A 21,766-nucleotide genomic window follows, 5' to 3' on the forward strand; every position below is an offset into this window, starting at 1 on the left:
CTCAGCATATTGAGAAGAATATCTGAATTTAATGTTAAATCATTCAATTTCCATTGCACAACATTAATTTACTTCTGCTTCACAAATGTGTTTGTTTTGACAATAATCCAACCTAAACGACTTCAGATTGAACTGTACCTAAATCTTACATTCTTGACCACTGATGATTAAAGCCTGATCAACCTGCACGGAAATTGCAAGGTCAAGCAATTTTCTTGAGGGCAGGGTTGAGTGCGTGGCGGAGGAGAGGAAGAAATCTGTGAAGGTCATTGTTTTTTTTCCATGGGAACATGCCTTCTGCAAAGCTCCTCGATATTATCTTTAAGAGATGAAGAGATGAATAGGTGTACTGAAATCCAATCCCATTTTATTGCCTTTTCCAACACGATTAAATTATCTGTGACTTTATCTTGTGGGCATGTCTGGACAGGCGGAAGTTGCAGCAGAACAATTACTGAATTGCCTTTATTGTCATAATTCAATTAGCAAGTCGCCCCTGACTTGCACTTCTAAGGATATGCATATATTTAATACTGGCTGTTGTACTCAAAGTGTCCGGTCGTCACAGACATTATTCATGGGTATATCTCGACGTTTAGTTTTAAATGATGGGATTTTAAATTCTTTAGCGTAATAATGCCTTTTGAAATGGCCGTAATTCCAGTGCAACTCACTCCCAACTGGTGAGATATTTTCAAATCTATCGTCATATCAGAAGATTCAAGTTCAATCAGAGGAGGAGTCCGGAGTCTCCTGGCTATTTAAACAGGAGCCAAAGGGAGATTACAAGTCAGTCTGAGTCAGTGAAGACGACCACACTTCTCCTCATCTACACAGCAGCTGTATTGCAACTATCCCGATTTTTGAGACTGGGAGGTAAGATATGATCAATAATTATCGTAAAATCACATTTAGATTTTTAATTTATGCAAAATCAGTCCGTTTGCGCCGCAAAATAGAAGACAAAAGGTATCCATTTCGAGGGTTTTCCTTCACAGAGGTGTTATGACCTTAATGTATTTGTTAATATTATGTGTGGTGTATAGAAATTGTATACAAACGGTTTAACTTATGAACAGAAATTTTATCATGTTCAAACAAAATAAATATAATTCGCTAGTAAAGCAGGCGCATAGTAGGAACCATTCTACAGCTACTAGTTAACTTCCGACACCGGAAGTTGTTTGCGCGGAGTCAGTGGACAGCCGCGATAGAGGATCCAACGATTTGCTTTATCTTTAGGGGTGGACGTTTATCATCGTGGTATCGTGTATTAACAAATTATTCATTTATCCGAGTAGAAGAATATTCTTTCGCAGAAAATTAATTCATTCTTAACAAACCAGAAAGTTGTATCACCCAAAATAGAAATGAACGGTTCGCTTTGTAAATTGTTATCTACTTGGTCGCCCCTACAGTTTCGCTATCGAATATTTCGTCTGTTAATGAACAGTGCAGTTCCCGTCATATCTCCTGCTGCGGTCTCTGTCTCCCGGTCCGAAGTGTGATTTCTCTTTTAATGACCAGCATACAGTGACGAAATATGACGGTTGTATTTCTCATGGCAGGTCCGTGGAAATGTGATTTATCAACCGGTGAGTAGAAGGAACTTGAACAGATCTGACGGGAAAAAGGAGGACGCTCCACGTTGAGCTAACTCAGCAAATTTGAAACAAAACGGTGGTCACTTCATTAAAAACTAACGAAGTTGCCAAAATGATGCATACGTAGTAAACACATGGATCTTAAAGTATGTAATTTAAACGTCCACGGTCAAAATGTTAAACCACAGTTGGTCTCCAAAATACAAATGAAGCGTTTGTGGACTGTTAATGATTAACATACTGAACATTTGGTACTTCCGCAAAATTGCGACATATTCTTTTAAATTCGAAAAAATATTTTTGTCTTTACATTAAATGGAATTGACCGAACAGCTTCATAATTAATTAAAATACCCTTTGTCAAAACAGCCTTTATTAAAGATATGTTCAAAAAATAACTTTCACTGAGCCTGACCACGATTAGCGAAAATCAGCGAATAACTAATTCCTGACGTGTTATTAAAACTTCCTTTATTAATAGTTTAAATCATAAATATAACACACGCTATCATTACAAAACACTTAAAGAATTTCAAAGAATTTCCGACTCTTCCATACAATAGTTTTTTGCAAGTAATAGAAACACATTTTAAAGAAATGTGCAGAGAGGTGAGGTTTTCCTCATTTAAAAAAAAAAATAAAGTAGATGAAATGGTCACCTACAATATTGCCGGGGTCCAGTGTACCCCCTAATTAGTTCTAGACAAAAAGAGTATTGTTGCATGATTGATGTTCTTTTTGACAGAGTCACAGGAGAAAAGGTGAACATTGGCCATGGAGGCTATCTGGCTTCATTGCTTGATCCTGACCGTGACGACAGCATGGATGGGTGTGTGTGCGACACATGCAAAACAAACAAGATGGCCTTTATATTCCCAGACACCAGTTCTCCTGGTTTGGAATGCCCCCACGCAGGATTGTACACCGAGACATGGTGTCACTTTACCCTTGAACCAGTTTGACATTGTGGCCTCGCCCAACGAGGGCTTTGTCCGACAAAACCTGACCATATTCTACAAGGAGCGCCTCGGCCTTTACCCTTATTACGAGCATGATGGCACTGCAGTTAACGGGGGGCTGCCCCAGCTTGCCAGCCTGGTCGAACACTACGAAAAGATGCCAGAAGGTGTTCAGAAATACATACGGGAGCCAGGGGCCAAAGGTTTGGCTGTTATTGACTGGGAAGAGTGGCGCCCACTGTGGATCAGGAACTGGGACTCTAAAGATATCTATCGAAGTAAATCCCGGGAATTGGTGCTCAAAAAGAACCCAACATGGAGCCAGGAGCAAGCTGCAAAAGTGGCCCAGCAGGAGTTTGAGCTGTCCGCTCGTAAATTCATGCTGGAGACGCTGAAACTTGCAAAGAATTTGAGGCCCAATCAAGTGTGGGGCTTCTACTTGTTTCCAGATTGCTACAACCACGACTACAGGAACAGCCTGAAGAACTACACGGGTCGCTGCCCCCAGCTGGAGGTGGTCCGTAATGACCAGCTCAACTGGCTGTGGATGGAGTGCACGGCGCTTTTCCCCTCCATATACATGGGATCCGTGCTGCGCTCCACACATTATGGGCGCCTCTTCGTGCGCAACAGGGTGAAGGAGGCCATGCGCCTGGCGTCTGTTGGGGACGGCTTGGCACGCCCGGTTTTCGTCTACACCCGACCAACTTACATCAGTCAGATGGCGCTCCTCACTGAGGTCAGTTGCAGTCTGTTCCATCACTGTCACGAGTACTAAACTAGTGCTGTTGGTCAGGTGTGCACTGTCATAAAGTCTTAGTTAACTGTACAATCAATGTTTTAAGTAATATCTTATTATTTAATCAGTCTTTACCTATTTTTTAAAACCAGTATTTTATGTTACAAAAATCTCACCACCAAAATAAATGTTATAAAAAGTGTATATACAGTAACTTAGAACTGCCACACAACGAACAACACGGCTTGCTGCAATGGAAGAACTGCGAGACTGTATTGGTTTGAGGCTCCACAAACAAAATTTTGTATTCTATTATTTCTACTATTTAAGATTCATGCCCGCCTTCTGGCTGCTGTCAGCTGCGTCTGCCTCCTGAGAGTTGACACTATTTTAGCGTATCCGAAATCTAACCAGTGGGGGTTTGTTTGCACATTGTGGAGAATTGATCGGCATGGTATTTTTAATTTTGTGGAGGTGATCACATTAGCTCACGTTTGATGTCAATAAATCCAAAGGATTGAGCACAATGCTTTTGTACTTTCACAGGTTGAAGTGGACAAGAGTAGTAATTTGCATTTTGGTGGCGATCAGTCGCCGTGTTAGACAACAAAACTGACAATTCCAGCAGTATTACCTCGCTTGCCTCCCTGCTGTGACGTCGACAGCTGAAATTGGAAAAAAGAAATAAGCCGAGCTCCAAAAGGGGCCGAGCCAACTTGGTGTAAATCCCATCACAAAAAGCATTTTTGTACTGATGTCATTTTTGCATGCAAACCTATCATATAAGTGCCAATGTTAACATCTGTGAAGTGTCCCTTTTAACTTGTAAGAAAACAAAACGATCCATTTAGTGTTCTATGGTTAACCCTTTTGTGGTGACGTCACAAAAAGTCAGAGAAAGCGTGCTTGTGGAGGCTTTGAGGACATTTTGCGTCACATCACAGTAGCAACACTTTTTTTTTTTTTTTTTTTACTTTTTATAAAATGTCCATGAATGAAGCATCTCTTAACTCAACAGGAATGACTGACTGCAAGACATCACATTTGGTTTATAATCTTTTTATCTACCAAATATGTTTTATATTCGAATGCAAGATTGCTGTGAATATGAAATCCAAATACTGCAAATTCAAAAGATGACTATTTCTAACCCATGTTTTGAAATTTGGTTGTGCATATTATGAAACATTTTCAAGGTTAGTATTTTTTAAAAATGACTTATCTTTGGGATGTTTGTTCAAAAACATTCAAAATGTTCCCTGATTGGGAATCGTTGCATGTTCAATTACTTTTAAAAGGGGAACATTTTAAGTTTGGAATTGAAAGATAATCTTTTGAGACACCAGCCTTAATACTTCTCTAGCACATGTCGTGTATATGCAGTATGCCTTGTGATTGTCTGCCGACCATTCCAGGGTGGAACCCAAAGTCAGCTGGGCTAGGCTCCAGTGCACCTGCGACCCAAATGAGGACAATCCCTATAGATGACATTTAAGTTGGTTTTCCATACTAAAGAACCTTGAGTGTGTTTTAATTTTGAGGTTCCTCTGTTTGCACTAATGTTTAACTAGACAAGGTTCATAGTAGTCTTGCTGTTAAATAGCCAATGCGTGACCTGTGTGTTGCTGCGTTTTACAGACAGATCTGGTGTCCACCATCGGTGAGAGCGTTGCGCTGGGAGCGGCGGGCGTCATCTTCTGGGGCGACTCGTCCTACTCGAGCGAAAGCAGCTGCTCGGCCCTTAAAGACTATCTCAACGGAGCGCTGGGCCGCTACCTGCTCAACGTGTCCACAGCGGCGGAGCTGTGTAGTCGGACACGCTGCAACCTACACGGCCGCTGTCTGCGCAGTCAGCCAGACGAAGACGTGTACTTGCACCTCAGCCCGTCCACTCACAGCATCAGTCGGCAGGACGGCCGCCTGAAGGTGAGCGGCAAGCCTGGCGAGACCGAGCTGGCTCTTTTCCGTCAACACTTCCAGTGCCAGTGCTACACTGGCTACCAGGGGGAGGCCTGTGCTCTGAGAGCCGACGGGCAGAATAAAGCCGCCTCTGTTCTCGGAACATGGTCGCTTTGCTTTTTACTCCCACTTGGACTCCTCACTCTGTTACAGTGAGGAAATGAAGCAACTTAAAATATTCAGTGCTCATGCCAAACAACAAAAGAAAAAAACAGTAGTTGAGCTGTTTGACATGAAATTACTTCGAGTTCCTGATCAATAATAATACTGCTGAATCACCAGTAGTTCACTTTATACACTACAGCCAGATTTATCTAAATGGGGTCTTATTTTTCATTCACTCTCCCCAATATCATTCGAACAGAATAATGTGAGTGTGAGTCAAGCTTCGCAAGAAGCTCTCCAAATGCTGGACCACATTCTGCAGCCTTTTGTTTTACAACTGCTCGTAACTTTGTTCAAAGTCCATGCGTTTCTCTCAGGCCGCTTTCTCCATGCTGTCCTTGACCTCCAGTGAATATGTCTATTCCACCGTGTGTTTGTGAGACTGATTCCCCCCCCCTTTCTTAATACTGTAAACATGAGTGATAGAATTGTATGAAAAATGTTTTTTTATTTTTTATTTTTGCACAATCACATTATAACCTGTTGCTTAATCACCAAAATCCAAACATTTCCTCGTGTCATAAGGTGGTGGGTGAATCAAATTGTACAGATTATGTTGCAGTTTTCCTCAGTATTATAAATACTTTCCACATTTCACATTATACATCTGCATTTTCATTTGGTCCTGTATGGAAACTTGATACCCTCCACAACCCCCTCTGTCCTCTTCTAACTTTCAATCTTATTTTACTGCTGCAGCCAATAGGTTGAGGAAAAAAATCAGTTTTTAATTGTACCTTTTTGTTTGAAGAAAAAAATAACGATTGCCTGGTCATGACATGGCTGCATACAGTATGGGCTTTTTATTAATGATTCCAAACAATGTGGCTGGGCCTGAATTGTTTTATTTTAATGCAGTGTTCATCTCAGCATTGTATTGTTTTACAGTGTCTTGTACCAGTCGGAATGCCTTTCAATTTTCATTGGAACATTAAGTATTTGGAAGAGGAAAGGAAACGTCAACATTATGAAGCCTTTTAATGATGAATATATCCTTCCATTTGGATTTGTGAGGATAACACATCCTCTAGTCCTGTTTTGAAAAAAATGACAACCCTGTTTTTTTTTAAGTAAAATTTGAATAAATTACAGTATGGGTATCATTTGGGCATAATTTAAATTTACATGCTTGCATGTTGTGTGAGACAACAGCGACTACTGAAGGGACGTCATCATACAACAAAGAGTATATGTGTTTAGTCATTTGTAGCTGGGCATTTTATATAATACAATTGATTTCTGTATTTATTCTTCATGGCAATGGGCAGCGTGTTTACCCACCTGTGTTGGGAGTAAAAGGAATCTCACAAATGCTATTGTGCAACAGAATGTTTACAATGCTGCAAACTTTATGGAATACTGCACTTTAACAAGTTTTCTGTTGACCAAGAGGCTGCTGCTTAAAGTTTGTACAGGGATGACAAACTGCATCATTTATGGTATTTTTCATTTGGTACTTCCGCTGTTATTGGGAAGTGTTTGCTAAATTAGTTTTGATAAAATATTTCAATGTTATAGTTAGAAGAAACGAAACGAAACCTGAAAACATGTTTGATTACATGTTTTTTTTATTCAGTATGTGACTATTTAATGTTCTCATTTGATCAATTTATTTTTTGATACATTAAAACGCATTTGAATGTAAATTTGAATTTGTACAGTATTTCTTTATCTTATGTCTATGTATATTTAATTCGTGTCGGGTTTTTTTTTTTTTAAAACAAAACTACATTTGATTTGGAAACACGTAAACATTTTAAACAGGTTTTGGCGGTATTTACAGGAAATGACGTTCACCGCTTTGACGTTTGTTGTGTGCCGCACTTAATATAGTCCGTCAAGCAACACGCCTTTAAAGGCCAGCTTTTTATCATGACGCATAATAGGGAGATTTTACGTTTAGCATTATTCCTAAATGACGGGTGCAATACATTTTTTATTTTGTAAAAGCACAAAAAGTACTGCGCGCGACCTAGTTTGTGAAGTTGCGAAGTACACGTCGAGTCTCGGCTAGCCCCACTCATTTTCTTTTCGGGCTCTTTCATTGAAAATACTAAGATAACCAACGTCAAGCCTCTTAGAAACATCTTACATTAACCCGAGCAGTTTGATTCAGGCGACATAACGATAATGAAGACAACATTGCCTTTTCGTCAGTGAGTGTCCTGCAGTGTCTTCGCTTGTTTCGGTATGTTTTACTCAAGATTATATTAATTAATCTAAAGCCTCCCATTGAGACGCATAGCAGTACTTAGCTACATTGTTAGCGTTCTTTCACCTGAGGTTGGGGTGAGTTGAGGTATTAACAAAATGGTTATTATGGTTGCAGTTGGCAGTGGTCTAATGATGGACCGCATCATATTAGGGATTTGCCTTATTATTTTGACTTTTAACCAGCGCGTTCAAATGCGGTTGTGCAGTACTGCAAACCACAATCCCAGTTATTTAAAGTAGCTACACAAACATCATTCTTGTTTTTTAAAAACGATCAAATTTGATACAGCACTTGTATTGAATCTCATTAGATTGTCCAGATGAATGATACCTAGATGTCCAGTGTGTTAACCATAATCTGCAGTGCACAATTGTCCAATTGCAAGGGTTCACTGTGGTCAGAAATCATTTAAAATATTTAACATTCATGAATAACATCTATTTCCTTAAAAATTCATGTATTTGTTTTAGAGCTAAGACAAATTTAGTACATTTGGCATGAAGTTGCATACATATGCAATTCTCACCACATTTTACAGGTTGTTCATCAGACGTCAATGAATTTCCTGCGTAATCGTATGGTGGTCCTGGGCATGGTGTTGTTGGCCACCTTACTGCTGTATCTGTTGCTGCCCTCCATGCGTCATGGCAGAATGGAGCCATCCCTCAATGTACAAAGGCTGGGGCTCTTAGCTACATCCGCGCCTCCGCTTTCCAACGTCAATGTGTCAGTTCGTACAGGACACCTGCCTGGGGACCCGCCGCTCTTTTTCCGAGAAGCTTTACCCATTGATGGAACTGGACGACAGATACTGCCCAGGTGACCTCACAATAAGAGGCGGATTCTCAGAGGGGAGATGCAATCCTACTACGTATATCTCATTGCAGGTTACAAGTGGTGCTTCTGCATGGCCAGGCCTTCACATCAAAAACATGGGAGGAACTTGGTACCATGGCCATACTTGCGACTAATGGATATCAGGCCTTGGCCCTGGACCTGCCAGGTACAGTACAAATACAATAATTCTGTTTAGAGAAGTATAATTTTGCTGATTTCACTTTGGATGCCACAAAACTAATTACGACAAAGTAGCATTGTAGCAGCCTTTCCAATATGTGTGATCATGACTATTATATTCCAGTAAAACCTGAGCAATTTTAGAGAAGGATAATTTAGCATTTTTCAATTTGGATGGAAAAAGCTAATTACAATAAAGTGGCATTGCGGCAGCCTTTGCAATGTGTGTGATCATGACTATTACATTACACCTGAGCAATCATTTCTGTCTCTTAATATCCCCCCCCAAGGTTATGGTAAGTCGCCCGACTCTGAGACCCTGAAGACGGATCAAAGTCGAGTGGACCTCCTCTCCAGGTTCATGGAGTCATTGGGCGTGAGGGCTGCGGTGCTTGTGAGTCCTTCCATGAGCGGACATTACTCCATCCCATTCCTAATGAAGAACAGCGCACAGCTGCGAGGCTTCGTTCCCATAGCGCCCGTTGGTACACGCAGTTACACGCCACAACAGTATCAGAATATCCAGGTGAGGAAAGATGTCACAAAACAATTTAGGGGGATCCAATTTGAAATTCTAGTGTAACTAAGATGATATACACGTTCAATTGATATTGTCAGGCAGGAATAAACTTTTATAAATTATTTTGTATTTTAAGGTTTGCTATGAAGCTTTATGTCAAGCTGACCAGCTGCAGTTGTATTTTGACTCTGTAATGTACTCTTCAGACACCCACCCTCATTGTGTTTGGAGTCCTCGACACTAATCTGGGCGCCCAGTCCCACAAGAACCTGGCCCAGCTTCCTCATTATGCTGTGCTCAAGCTGGACGGCGCTCGCCACGCGTGCTACATGGACAAACCCGCAGCCTTTCACCAAGGGCTGATCGACTTTCTCGGAAAACTGAAGTGAGATGTGCTGCAGCAAAGTTGGACATGAAAAAAAAGAGGGATTTGAGTTTGCCTGGATTGAGTTTAGTGAGCTTGTTTTTGGCAAAATAGGGAAGCAAAAATGTATTTATTGTCATGAGACAGATGCCATAGAGAAAACTGAAGTAAAGCAAAATGACATTTCTGAGTACATATAATTCATTTTTATCATGAAACACTGTGCAATAAGAGCCAACTTGTACAGCCGTGTGACATTTCTCTTTGCATGCAGAAAACAAAGAAGATTGACTTTTCATCAGTGTTATCCAATTTTGTAGGTGACATGGGAGTTGATTGCTGTAAATTGTGCAAATGTAGCAGCAGCAGATGCATGTGCTCTGAGAAAAGCTAGTGGTCACTATCCATTTCTGCCATTCCAGTTAGCGCAAAAGATGCAAAAACAAAACAGATGCTCTTTGCAATGGAAAATGTGAGGAAGTTCATGTTTAAAAACATCTATATGTATATAATAATAAAGTATCATCTAATATATATTATGTGCAGCGGGTGTGGACAGTCTGCTTTTTAATTTATCCCTGAATAAATGAACTTGGAGGCTTGTTACATAGAGTATGGCCTAAGGCATTACAACAAAGTTACATCTTTTATGCTACTCATGCAAAGTCACGGGTCCTGGTGCTTCGTCTGCAAGAAATGACTTCCTCCAAAGGTGTTCCCCCCCCCCTCAATCTTTCACTAGAAGCAACATTGACATTTATGTGGGTAAAGTCGATTGCGTCCGTTACTTCGGAGGGCCTCAAGCTGGTGTGGTTGTAAAAGACTGGATGAATAATTGACAGGAAATTTTCCACTCAAACAGCACTTTCTAATTACAATGGTTGTCATTATGCCGGTGTCAGCAGAGACATGTTCAGCAAACTCTGTAACCATCAAAAGAATAGCAACATAAGCCACGATACGGGTTATTAATGGTATGCCCTCGTGTTTCTGAATAAGGGAACAAATATTACAAACACCCCCAATTTGAGCAGCTAAGTCTTAATGAACTATGTATGGGTCATTATGCAATACCAATTACAATTATGCAATACTATTAGACCTCATTTGTATCAGCAGTGCTTTGAATGTCACACTGTATATTGGATTGTATTCATCATCTGTGAAATAGAGTGTAATTATACTGAGTTTGCAAAAGACAGATTTGATGTCTCTTCTCCAAGAGTGGAGAAAATAAAATTGAGAGCTTTCAAATATGCAAAGGGTAACATGAGATATGTGTGGCAATACAATTAGTGGATACAAAAAGTTCAAGTAACTCTTTGGAAACGTTCACGTCAAAGCTAGATTATTGTGGTGCATTACTATCAGATATTACGGTAAAAACGTCTGCGCCAATTTGATTGACGATTTCAAAGTAAAAATCTTAACTACTGTACTGCAGGGGCATGCAGAAACCTTTGTTTGGAAAAGTGCTCACAGTTGAAAAGAGGGCAGATGGAAGGTTTTTGTGTGTGGACATAATATAAAAGCGACGAGAGCACAAAATGCTCATTTGTGGCCATTCAATAGCAATTTGGAGCTCCATATATCAGTGGTTCTCAGACTTGCTGTCTTATTTCTCTAAGAACATTATTAATGTAATAATTCTCAGGGTTCATCATACTCCTCCTCTAACAGTGTGCATGGTTTGAAAACGTTTTGAACAACAAATTTAATTTTAACGTTTTATTGTTTGCACATTTGGAATGTAAATTTAATTTGCATTTAATTCAGTGTTTCTTTACGTACCAATGTCTCACATTTTGAAAATCTTTTTACTATGCAGCACAAACAACATTATCTCCACCAACACATACCACTAAAAATAAGTTTACAATAGAATATATAAATTAATGAAAAAATTAATTGACTAAATTTTACATTTCAAACATTGTCGTTTTTCTGTACACTTGATTTCAGCCAGTCCACATCGGACTAGATATTAGATTAGATATTAGATATTAGGCAGAATATAAAATAGTAGAATAGTATGTAGTAGAATAAGAAATGATTATATATATATATGCTACTTTTATTTTGAAAACTATTTCCGAACTGCCTTTACCGTACTGTTGAAATGAAGCGTGAGGCAGTTCTTGAGCGCTAGTGTCTACTACTTGTTTCTGCCCAGGAAGCGGCAGCTTAATTGACAGCGAGCCAACCCGGTGAGTACTCGTGTTCACTTTCCAACAACAATAGAATAAACCTATTTGTTGGTCACCCATGAAGTGCTCTAGAAATTAAATTGAGTTGAGTGTCGTCGGCCTGTCACGTAAACGGCTAGCGGATTTAGCTCGAACCAGCTGGAACCGTCCACATTGTTGTGTGTCTGTTGTGTTATCAGAAGCCGTCACTATGCTACCTGACAAAGAAGACGGCTCGGGGGTAGCAGGTGGGCAAATAATGTCTCCTGAAGGAGAAGAGCCTTCTGTCAGTCTCTTCAGAGAGTATCTCCGCCTGAGGACGGTCCATCCAGAGCCAGACTATGGTGAGCTTCTACTGTAGTTCTTCTTGACACGTGGGAAATGTCACCCCACAGACATTTACAGGCTGTTGGGTCATTCAGGGCGATGCATCACAAGAGCAGCATTGCAGTACTTAGTTGTAATGATAACACTTACAGCATGTTTAAAACTCTGATACAGCAATAAAAATAAGAAAATATTGCACGTTTCACATAGGACTCATAAAAGTACTTTACAGTACATTGTTAAAATACAAGAAATCATTATACAGTAATCAAAAGTGTAGACCAATACATTTTTGCATATTTCATTTTTCCTTGGGTCAATACTGAAAAAAAAAAAGACATTAGTATTTTATATATACCTTGAACTCGTCCACCTATTGTTTGAAGATGTTCCACAAATGTTTAGTTGGGTTTGGGTTTGAAGACATGCTTGACCAGTCCATGACTTTGTGTTATAAGTCATATTACTAATTTGTACCCAGTTAATACAAGGGGAAAGTCCTTCTAAGTAGTATGGCTGGGGTCAGGGGCCGTTAGTAAAACAAAGTCAGTAGACTGCAGTGACCTAAATGACAGCAGAAACACCAACTATGGAATAGCCTGACCATTGAGGGCTAAATTGTAATTATTTTGAACTGAATCCTAAATCCACTGATGGTGGAGTGCTACATTCGCTTGACTTGTGTGCGGGCTGCGTGGGTTCTGTTCCCCCTCAGTGACGGTGTCTATGTCTACCCTGTGACTGGCTGGCGACCAGTTCAGGGTGTAGTGCGCCTTTCGCCCTTAGTCAGCTGGGATAGGCTCCAGCACCCTCCCACATGGTCCTACGTTTTAAAATCATTATGTAATAAATGAAATAAACTGTGACAGTTATAGTTTACCTTCTTTCTTTGTTGATAGGACTCAGGAGGACTTTATTTTTTATTTTTCGTTATCCATAAACTATGTGCTGACCAGAAGGCAATAGAACGCCTGTGTAAATAGTGAGGACGGTTTCTATCTTAACCTTTTCTGAACTTTGCTGGCAAGGTTTATAATCATACAGTTCTACAATCACTAAGAGTTTACAATGGCAAAATTTTATGCATGGTGTTATCTGTTGTCTGATTGTTTCAGTGCACAGTAAAAAAACTAAAATAAAGTGCCAGTAATTGAAACCTCAACCCTAACAGTGTGCCCATGTTAATAGTTTAACACATGCAGTGGATATAGCACCATGATAAAATACTTGAATATCGTTTCAAACTCATCTTACAACATTGCCCTTAAAAATAAATGGCTGACAACTCCGGCGAAACTTTGCTCCTCACCTATTTAAAGTACAAAGACCTTTATCTTGCAGTCATTTTGGATCACTTCACTTCCTTGACACCAATTACTACTTACCAATGCACCAGGGCTTTTTATGTGAAACACGTCTAGTTTTTCACTGAATAATTGAGGGTAGTTTTCTCACAAAAATAGCAAGGTGAATTCATAAATAGTGAGCAGCAAGCAGGCGGTCTTTCACTGTATCTTTTTAAAAAAGAGGTATTTGTCTTGAAACAAATTGTTCAACACCTTGTTTTTGTCTTCTTATGACTCATTTATAGATAGTGCGCTGAGGTTTCTGGATAGAATTGCTGGGGAACTTGGACTGCCTATCAAGAAGATAGAGGTGTGTTTCTAGGATTACACATTCTTTCCTTGCCACAATTACCGTATTTTCCGGACTATAATCCACTACTTTTTTCCCACGCTGTGAGCCATGCGGCTTTTAATGTGACGTGATTATGAATTTTTACTGAGCGGCTTCAAGCTGTTAATAGATTTACCCAAAGTTCCGTCACATCTGACAAATGAAATTACCAAACGCATCACAGTGAACCAATGAAACTGTCCTGAGTCTGCCATCAGACTGAATATTCATCAGCTGTGCGCAGACGCATTGCCTGAAATGTGAAAGTCTATATGTGTAGCGGTACGTGACTATGTAGGACCAGATATGGCGGATATAGACTATAGAGAAAATAAGAAAATATGATTTGAGTTTAATGAGCATAGGGAACGACTGCCATAAATACCGCCATCTCTGCAGTGTGACGCCCGTGTCGCTGTCGTTTGTTTGCCCACCGAATTCCACCATCGCTGACATGGGACGACAAGCGTTAACTGCTAGCTACTGAAGACATCATTTTTGACTATGGAATGACATCACTTGTGTCTCTCAAACACGTAACAAACGGTTTTCCTAAGGCCGCGCTGCCTCGCACTTATGTGCACTGCTGCCTGATGAAGCTCGTCGGTGAATTGGCCTCATGTGACAACAAGAGCGACTGAGAAAGGTTCTCGGACGCCACTGTGTAACTAGTGCATTGTTTCGGGGAAAAATAGTTTCTACGGTTGTTTAACGTAAATAGAAATTTTTTAAAAATTAATAGAAATGATAAATATCCAATATTGTAATGTGGAGAACTGTGGCTATGAATAAAAAGTGGCCAATGTATGTACAAATGTGTTTTTATGGCTAAATTTATCTGTTGTGGCTTTTAAGCAGGTGAATTTTGTAATCCGGAAATTACGGTGGAAAACAGGATTTGCTTTAATTTTTCCACCATTGAATACAAACACACAGTAAAACGATTGAGCATGAGATTTTCCATACTTTTGCATCTCAACTTGGGTACCGACCAAGCTTTTCAGCTGCATGACTAAATTCCAAATTGGACATCATATTTTTTGCCACCTTAAAGTTCTTTTAAAAAATGTAACAATGACTGTGTCCAAATTTGTAGGCTGCATCCTCCAAAGATTGAATATGAAGGCGACATGACATATCATCTTGATCGCACGCAGGAAAAACTTCATGTTCAAATTTACGTGGCCTTCAAATCTGGCTTTTGTTTCCATGGAACGAGTCCTGAAGGCTTTTACAGCACACTTTCGTAGCCAAGGGTCCTTTGGAGGACGCAGTCGACAGATTTGGACTCAACTACTGAATCATTTAATGATTTCTAATTTCCCTCAATTGTTAGTTGTTGTTCTTTCTTCAAATGCTTTTCACAAATTCCTTCAAGGAGACTTAGTTTGTTTCTCTTGATAGGTTTGTCCAGGCAAAGTCGTGACCATTTTGACCTGGCAAGGGATCAACCCCAACTTGAAATCAGTTTTATTGAATTCCCACACCGATGTTGTTCCAGTTTTCCAGGTAGAACACCGCTCGCCGGGAGTTTATTAGTGGCTTAGCACACATTCCGCTCAGTTTTTAGTGTCATCATTTCAATCTCAGCTCCGGCTTTTTTGTGTAACTTTCATTTCGCCTTTGAATAGTCTAAATTCACTCTACTGTGGTGTTGGTGTGATTTTTTTTTTTTTTTTTTTTTGGTAAATGGTTGTTTGTTTGTGTGTGTCCTCTGATGGGCTGCCAAACTGTCCGGGGCCTTACCGCCCCTCTCACGCCAAGTCAGCCGGGCTAGACTCCAACTCACCCGCAACCTTAATGAGGACAAGCGCTGTGGAAAATGGATGGATGCAACACCTCTTACCCATTACGTTTTCTAGACATCTCCAAATACAGATCTGTCATTTTTCTCTCCAGGAGCATTGGAAACACGACGCTTTCAGTGCATTCAAAGATGCAGAAGGCAACATTTATGGCCGTGGCTCCCAGGATATGAAATGCGTGACAATCCAGTGGGTATAAAGCGCTTGGACAACTCGTGTGCACACTACACAAAAGTCATAGTCTTCTTCTGTTTTTGTGAACGATGAGAACAGTTCATCCCGCCGACTTCCTCCTCAGTCTCGTCTTCTCTGTGCAGGTACATTCAGGCCGTGAGACGGCTGAAAGCCGAAGGGCACAAATGTTTGCGAACTGTGCACTTAATGTTTGTTCCTGGTAAGTGACTATTACGACTTTGCTCCGATTTAGTTTAAACCTCTCATTAGATCTCCGAGAACATCGAAGGCATGATTGAATGCGCTCAAGGGACATTTTTGCGCCTCTTGTGGAAGAGGATTATTTTCAAGGAGCTCCAACTGAAACCTAAACCCAGATAAACGCATATATTTCTATCTAAAGATACATTATTATATTATACAATTTTGAGTGACATATAGACCAAAATATTGTTTAAAACTGCAATAGTAGTTTGGCTACACAATAAGATGCTTTATGGCTTTGTAAAATATCCATGAGAAAAGAAACCGCTCGCATTAGGATTCACGCCTTCACTGGCGGCTCATTTCAACAAATTCCCAGTCGGATTTATCAGAGTACAAGCTTTGGAATTCGCCTATTTGACTATTCTGATGGCTATTTCTTTTTGCCTTGCAGATGAAGAAGTCGGAGGTGAGAAAGGCATGGAAACATTTGTGAGACATCCTGAGTTCCAGAAATTAAACATTGGCTTTGCCTTGGATGAAGGTAAATGGATAACACATCAAGTAAACAACCACAAAGCTTCAACGCTGCTCAGGGCTCACTTACTCATTTGAAATAAATAGGTTAATGTGTCACGATGGTGCTGAATTTCATCTTGTCAGCGTGTGCTCGCATATTTTCCATGGTATGACCTTTGAACTTTGAGCATATTTTTATCTGTCCCAGTTGCAAATGTAGTATTTGATCTCAACGAGATGTTACACTTAAAATTGTGAGATCAATGGTTTCGGCGCGTTTGACTATTTGTGCTGTCAGTGTTGGTAAAAGTGAAACGTAATGCTTTGCAGTTATAAAGTGTATTATGATTAAACGATGCAACTCACTCTGACCCAATTTCCAATTTGTAACACCCACTTCTTCAGCAGCGATAGAAGACTTGATAAAATACTTTGTGATGAAGTTTGTATTGGAGGAGACAATTAAAGCGACTTGTTTGCCTTAAGCTACATAATCAATTTCAGTCTCCCATGAAGCCGAATGCCTTTATCACAAAAGGTGTTAAATACAAGTGATGTAATAATCATTTAGCCTGAGGCTCCAACCAACTCATTTCCATTATCTCACTGTTGTTGCTTTCCTTCTCAGATTTCATTGTCAGCTAATTTTAATACATGACGTGACGGGGATGATGTTCTTTACTTCTTTCTACACCCTTTTGAACATTTAAACTATGCTTATGATGATTGTTTGGTTTCCCATTTCAAATATTTTGCTTCCGACTAAATTATATTCTGTTATCTGTTTATGTGGTTTATAAATCAAATCTAAATTTAAATAACATCCATCGCTATTGTATTTTATTTGGGGGGGGGTTGTTTTTATAAACTGTGTTTAAGCAAAGGAAACTTTTATTAATCCAGAGTGTTTTTCTTAATAATACACATGTAGTTTTTAAATACGGCAAAACGTCTAATGGGCAGACTTTATTGCTAAAGAAGCGGTACACAAATTATGTCGATGGATTTCGGTCATAGATGAGTGGTTCAACCTGAGGAAGTGCTTGGTCCAGTTGTATTGCTGCTGTAAGTCTATAGATGCTACACTACTGGTTTGTTGTTTATACCCCGTATCCGCTCTGCAGGTTTGGCCAACCCAGGTAATGTCTTCACTGTCTTTTATGGAGAACGGAATCCCTGGTGTGAGTATAAAATTCAAGCTTATTATGAAAACTCAAAACTCATTTCAAGGTGTTCAGATTAATGTTAAATCAAAACAGTTTGTCGTCGTCTTTCCAGGGATTACCATCCACTGTCCTGGCAGTCCCGGTCATGGTTCGAGGTTTGTGGAGAACACAGCAGCTGAGAAGCTGGTGAGTTTTGTGCGTCTTGTGTTGGCGTTTGTCAAAATAGACATACACAACACTGGTGCTTTGTCTCTTTTACAGCGCCACATCATCAACTCTTTCCTGGGTTTTAGAGAGGAGGAGAAACACAGGTACAAGGGGAAGATTTTTTATTAATTAATTAATTAATTATTATTATTTTTTTAATATTGTGGTTGCTCACGCCTCGTTTGTACTGTACAGTTGAACACCCGTTTAGCGGAGGGGACACAGACAGACCCACCACTATCACTGAAAATAAGCAATACAGAGAGATCGCATAAAAACACATAATGCATAAAATTGACTTAGATTACTGAAGTTTACTAAATTGTAAACTTCTTTGTATGTTTGTATTGTACTGCCCCCTTCAGGCACACAACACCGCACTTCATTTGTCCAAAATGAAATTGAGCTTGTGTTTGCTTTCAAAAGCATCATTCTCATCATGTATCAATTCCAGACTAAACACCAGCCAGTGTTTCACGCTCGGTGATGTCACCACAGTGAATATGACCATGGTGAAAGGGGGCGTGGCCTACAATGTCATTCCAGCCGAAATGGACGTTAGCTTTGACTTGAGGATCCCGCCAACAGTAAATCTAGAGGTGCGGGTTTTTACGTATGCTGAGGTGTGTGAGCCCTTCCCACTTGAAACTAACACACGTTGCTTTGATCACGTCAGGAGTTTGAGAAGGTGATCCAGGGGTGGTGTAAAGAAGCAGGCGATGATGTCACATATGACTTTGCTCAGGTTAGCGCACTTCCTGCTCTGATTCATTCGCTGCTGCTGCTGCTTGAAAGCTCAATTGTCTGCCATCGTTTTGTGCAGAAACACATGAACCAGAACCTCACGTCTACACACGAGAGTGATCCCTGGTGGAGTGCTTTTAGTCAAGCCTGCAGAGGAATGTGAGTTTCATGTTCACCACAACACATCTCTTTTGTACCCACACAACCAGCAGACACACTTTGAGATTACTCATGTTAATGTCAGGCAAGATCAGCACTTTTAAAGGTCCACCTAAGGAATTTTAATTACTTGAAGGGTCCCCTTTCTCTGAAACCTTTTATTTAATCATTAATCTTGTAAAACACACCTAGAAATTCACATATTTAGTCTCATTTGTCTGGTTTAGGTGACAATGTTGAGTAAATTTCAACTTGACTTCAATGGACGCAATGTTCCTCTGTTTGCAATCCTTTTTTAGAATGTGTGTCATCTGTGTGTACTTGGAATTTTTACGTCCTATCCGCCATGCATGAATACAGAAGAGTGGAGCCTCTGAAGTTGAACACAATCTGTTCTCATTTGTCGTAGTTTGGAAGTAATTGGTTCCATAGGAAATGATGGAAATTGAAAGATTTTGTTGAGCGTCAGGTCGGAGCTGTCAGATTTGTTTTTTATTTTCTTTACATTTCTTCTTCTTTTTTTTATTTTAGAGGGAAAGTTTTAAGTAGGATTAGAAATGGATGGGAAAGTTATTATGAAAATTATTATGAATTCATGGGAATTAACTCTCATTGAGCGCAATTTAATAGAATTGCCACATATTTCTGTTTTGACCTAAGCAGACCTCAATGCAAAATAAAAAATTACAGTGCCTTAATTGCTCATTTTTTTTCCTTTGCCACTTGATTTCAGATGTATCTTTGACTCACAATATTTATAATTTATCTCAAATGGGAATCACCACTGTGGTTGCTGCCCAGCACCTTCGTTTGTAAAGTTTGACTCATGGTATGCAAATGTCATGCTGCAGGGATATGACTCTGCAAAAGGAGATATTTCCTGCTGCCACTGACAGCCGTTTCATCAGAGCTGTGAGTTTTTATTCACCCTCCGTCTCTGACTGTACGCTACCAGTTATTTGTATAGTTTGTCACTTTTTGTCGACCCCTTGTACGGTTTGTCCTTTAGGTGGGAATTCCTGCCATCGGCTTCTCTCCAATGAACCACACGCCCATCCTGCTGCATGACCACAATGAATATCTGAACGAACGCATCTTCCTGAAAGGCATCGACGTGTACGAGAAGCTCATCCCAGCTCTCGCCAACGTACCTGCCTTTCCAGATGAAGCATAAGTGCTCCTTTTTCCTAATTACCAAAGACGAATAATCACGTATGTATGACAAGACCACAAATTTAGCCTTGGCAAGGTTGATTGTTTTAATAATTCTCAGGTTGTACGTTTAATTCAAAGAAAAAAGACATTCTCACTGTTAATGTGCGTGTGTTGTCTTAAAAGACGCATCTTCCGTGGAGATTAAGTTGCGAGTAGTTAAAATCATTTGATAGTTGACACTCATGTAAAGGTGACTACAGATAATAGAGAAACACCTTTTCAATTAACTTTTCACAACTAGAATTTTATTTCATAAATTACATTTGAATAAATATGATACATATGATCACAAGGGTCAACTTTCCATCATTTATTTTTCACACTGTCATGGACTTGTAGCGAGTTTCCTGACGGCTGCAGCATCGATGTTTAACCTCCAGCCAGCCATCTGCTTCAAGGAGAGACAATAAATCTGGGACAATTAGCAAATGTCATGTGCACTATGTTTTAAAGCATCTTAATGTGTGCCCGCTATTTTCCATTTGCGCAAAACTCTATTGGCTAGAGTATTTTATCATTTGTTGCATTGATGAAACCATTTCCTCCTAGAAAATGGGTTAAATAAAATAAATTCACATTATTAATCCACCAAATGCAGTTAACATGTTTTACATTTATTCAATAATGATTAGTTAAACATAATTAGATAAGAAATGAGTGGTTGTTTTGTTTGTAAAATGGATGAAGCTACATTTACATATTTATAGATATTCATAATATATTTAAAATACATTTTTTAACATTGATTATTACTGCTGTATTTAACTTTAATACATACATTTGCATATAATCTTTTAGAACCGTTTTAAAACATAAGGTACGATTTCAGTTTTTCAAATTTTTTTACTGTAATTGAATCATGTCAGTACAGTTTATGTTCATAAATTTTGGTTTAGAAAGTGCATTAATTGCAACCATTGCTTTGTTGTTTCACAAATGCGTGTGCATCCCTTCCAATTCATTTTCACCCCAATGCTTTTAAAATAAATGGCACGAGAGGGGCAAAATACACATATTCCTTTCCGCTATTTTAACACATGACTACAACTAGTGGATGCTCAAAGCCTTTTAGATCATTTTTGATTTTTTTTTTAACATGACTGCAAATCACCAAACACACTGTTACTTATTTATAAAGCAAGTTGGAGTGACTAGAGTAAATTAGAGATGGAATACATGAGTAATAAATCTCCACTTATTTTTATCTGCAAGGCTGTTTACATGACCAACATGTCCACATTCACAGTTCAGGTCCCTTTGGAGATCTCGTCCAATTAACGGCGTTTGCCTCTCCAAGGGGAACTGGCAGGAAGGCTGCGCAGTCAGTAATTAGTCTTGGCTCTCCCCAGGACATGACAGCTGTATTAGCACATGGGGGAGCCGCCAGGGATGTGACTTAAAGCTGAACCCACATCTGCCCTCCCCGAGTGAGCAAACGGTAGGTGTAGTTATCGGCTTTATGAAAATAAAGTCTGCTTTATTGTAACCCAGGATGGTAGGACAGGGGTCACCGACCTTTTGGAAAGTCAGCTACTTCTTGGGTGCAGATTAATGCAAAGGGCTTCCAGTTTCATTCACACTTACTCAAATTCCCTTTAATTTTGTGTTAATGATAGTTATGCTATTTATCTGTATAAAAATGTGTCTCCTATTAATGATTTCTCACAGTAATTATCAACAATGATTTAACTTAGGAAAAACATAACGCGCTATTCCTATAAATCTCTGCACATGTTCACATTTTCAAATGATCACTTGTGAATTATATCTACGAAATTGCACTGTACCATCACTGGGGAGTAATTTTTGAACATGCCCACAGGCTATGCGTGGTGCTTCGG

At 39.6% G+C, this 21,766-nt stretch overlaps 3 protein-coding genes across 5 annotated transcripts; all 3 read left to right on the plus strand.

Moving 5' to 3' along the window:
• Positions 1-642: 642 nt before the first annotated feature.
• hyal2b (hyaluronidase 2b) lies at positions 643-7,072 on the plus strand. Of its 3 annotated transcripts, XM_088309917.1 has the most exons (4): positions 643-876; positions 1,569-1,595; positions 2,350-3,302; positions 4,941-7,072. In XM_088309917.1, the coding sequence occupies exons 3-4, from the start codon at positions 2,379-2,381 to the stop codon at positions 5,415-5,417; spliced, it is 1,401 nt and encodes a 466-aa protein (XP_088166043.1). In that variant the 5' UTR covers positions 643-876; positions 1,569-1,595; positions 2,350-2,378; the 3' UTR covers positions 5,418-7,072. The 3 variants fall into 3 exon arrangements, with proteins under 3 accessions (XP_088166043.1, XP_088166042.1, XP_088166041.1); XM_088309916.1 differs by lacking the exon at positions 1,569-1,595 and having other exon boundaries at positions 644-876; XM_088309915.1 differs by lacking the exon at positions 643-876 and having other exon boundaries at positions 1,088-1,595.
• A 178-nt stretch (positions 7,073-7,250) lies between these two features.
• abhd14a (abhydrolase domain containing 14A) lies at positions 7,251-10,076 on the plus strand. The gene is made up of 5 exons (XM_088309120.1): positions 7,251-7,614; positions 8,180-8,460; positions 8,529-8,644; positions 8,949-9,184; positions 9,385-10,076. Exons 2-5 carry the CDS (start codon positions 8,198-8,200, stop codon positions 9,565-9,567), a joined length of 798 nt encoding a protein of 265 aa, XP_088165246.1. The 5' UTR covers positions 7,251-7,614; positions 8,180-8,197; the 3' UTR covers positions 9,568-10,076.
• Positions 10,077-11,641: 1,565 nt separating this feature from the next.
• LOC148327527 (aminoacylase-1A-like) lies at positions 11,642-20,211 on the plus strand. Its single transcript, XM_088308202.1, has 15 exons — positions 11,642-11,749; positions 11,929-12,072; positions 13,647-13,711; positions 15,137-15,241; positions 15,632-15,726; positions 15,855-15,931; positions 16,370-16,459; positions 17,559-17,615; positions 17,713-17,786; positions 17,862-17,911; positions 18,262-18,406; positions 18,484-18,552; positions 18,631-18,710; positions 19,562-19,622; positions 19,720-20,211. Exons 2-15 carry the CDS (start codon positions 11,940-11,942, stop codon positions 19,882-19,884), a joined length of 1,266 nt encoding a protein of 421 aa, XP_088164328.1. The 5' UTR covers positions 11,642-11,749; positions 11,929-11,939; the 3' UTR covers positions 19,885-20,211.
• Positions 20,212-21,766: the final 1,555 nt, after the last annotated feature.

This window comes from Idiotropiscis lumnitzeri, chromosome 11 (assembly GCF_059441095.1).
Source record: "Idiotropiscis lumnitzeri isolate Australia: NSW breed Sydney's pygmy pipehorse chromosome 11, RoL_Ilum_1.0, whole genome shotgun sequence".
NCBI lineage: Eukaryota > Metazoa > Chordata > Actinopteri > Syngnathiformes > Syngnathidae > Idiotropiscis > Idiotropiscis lumnitzeri.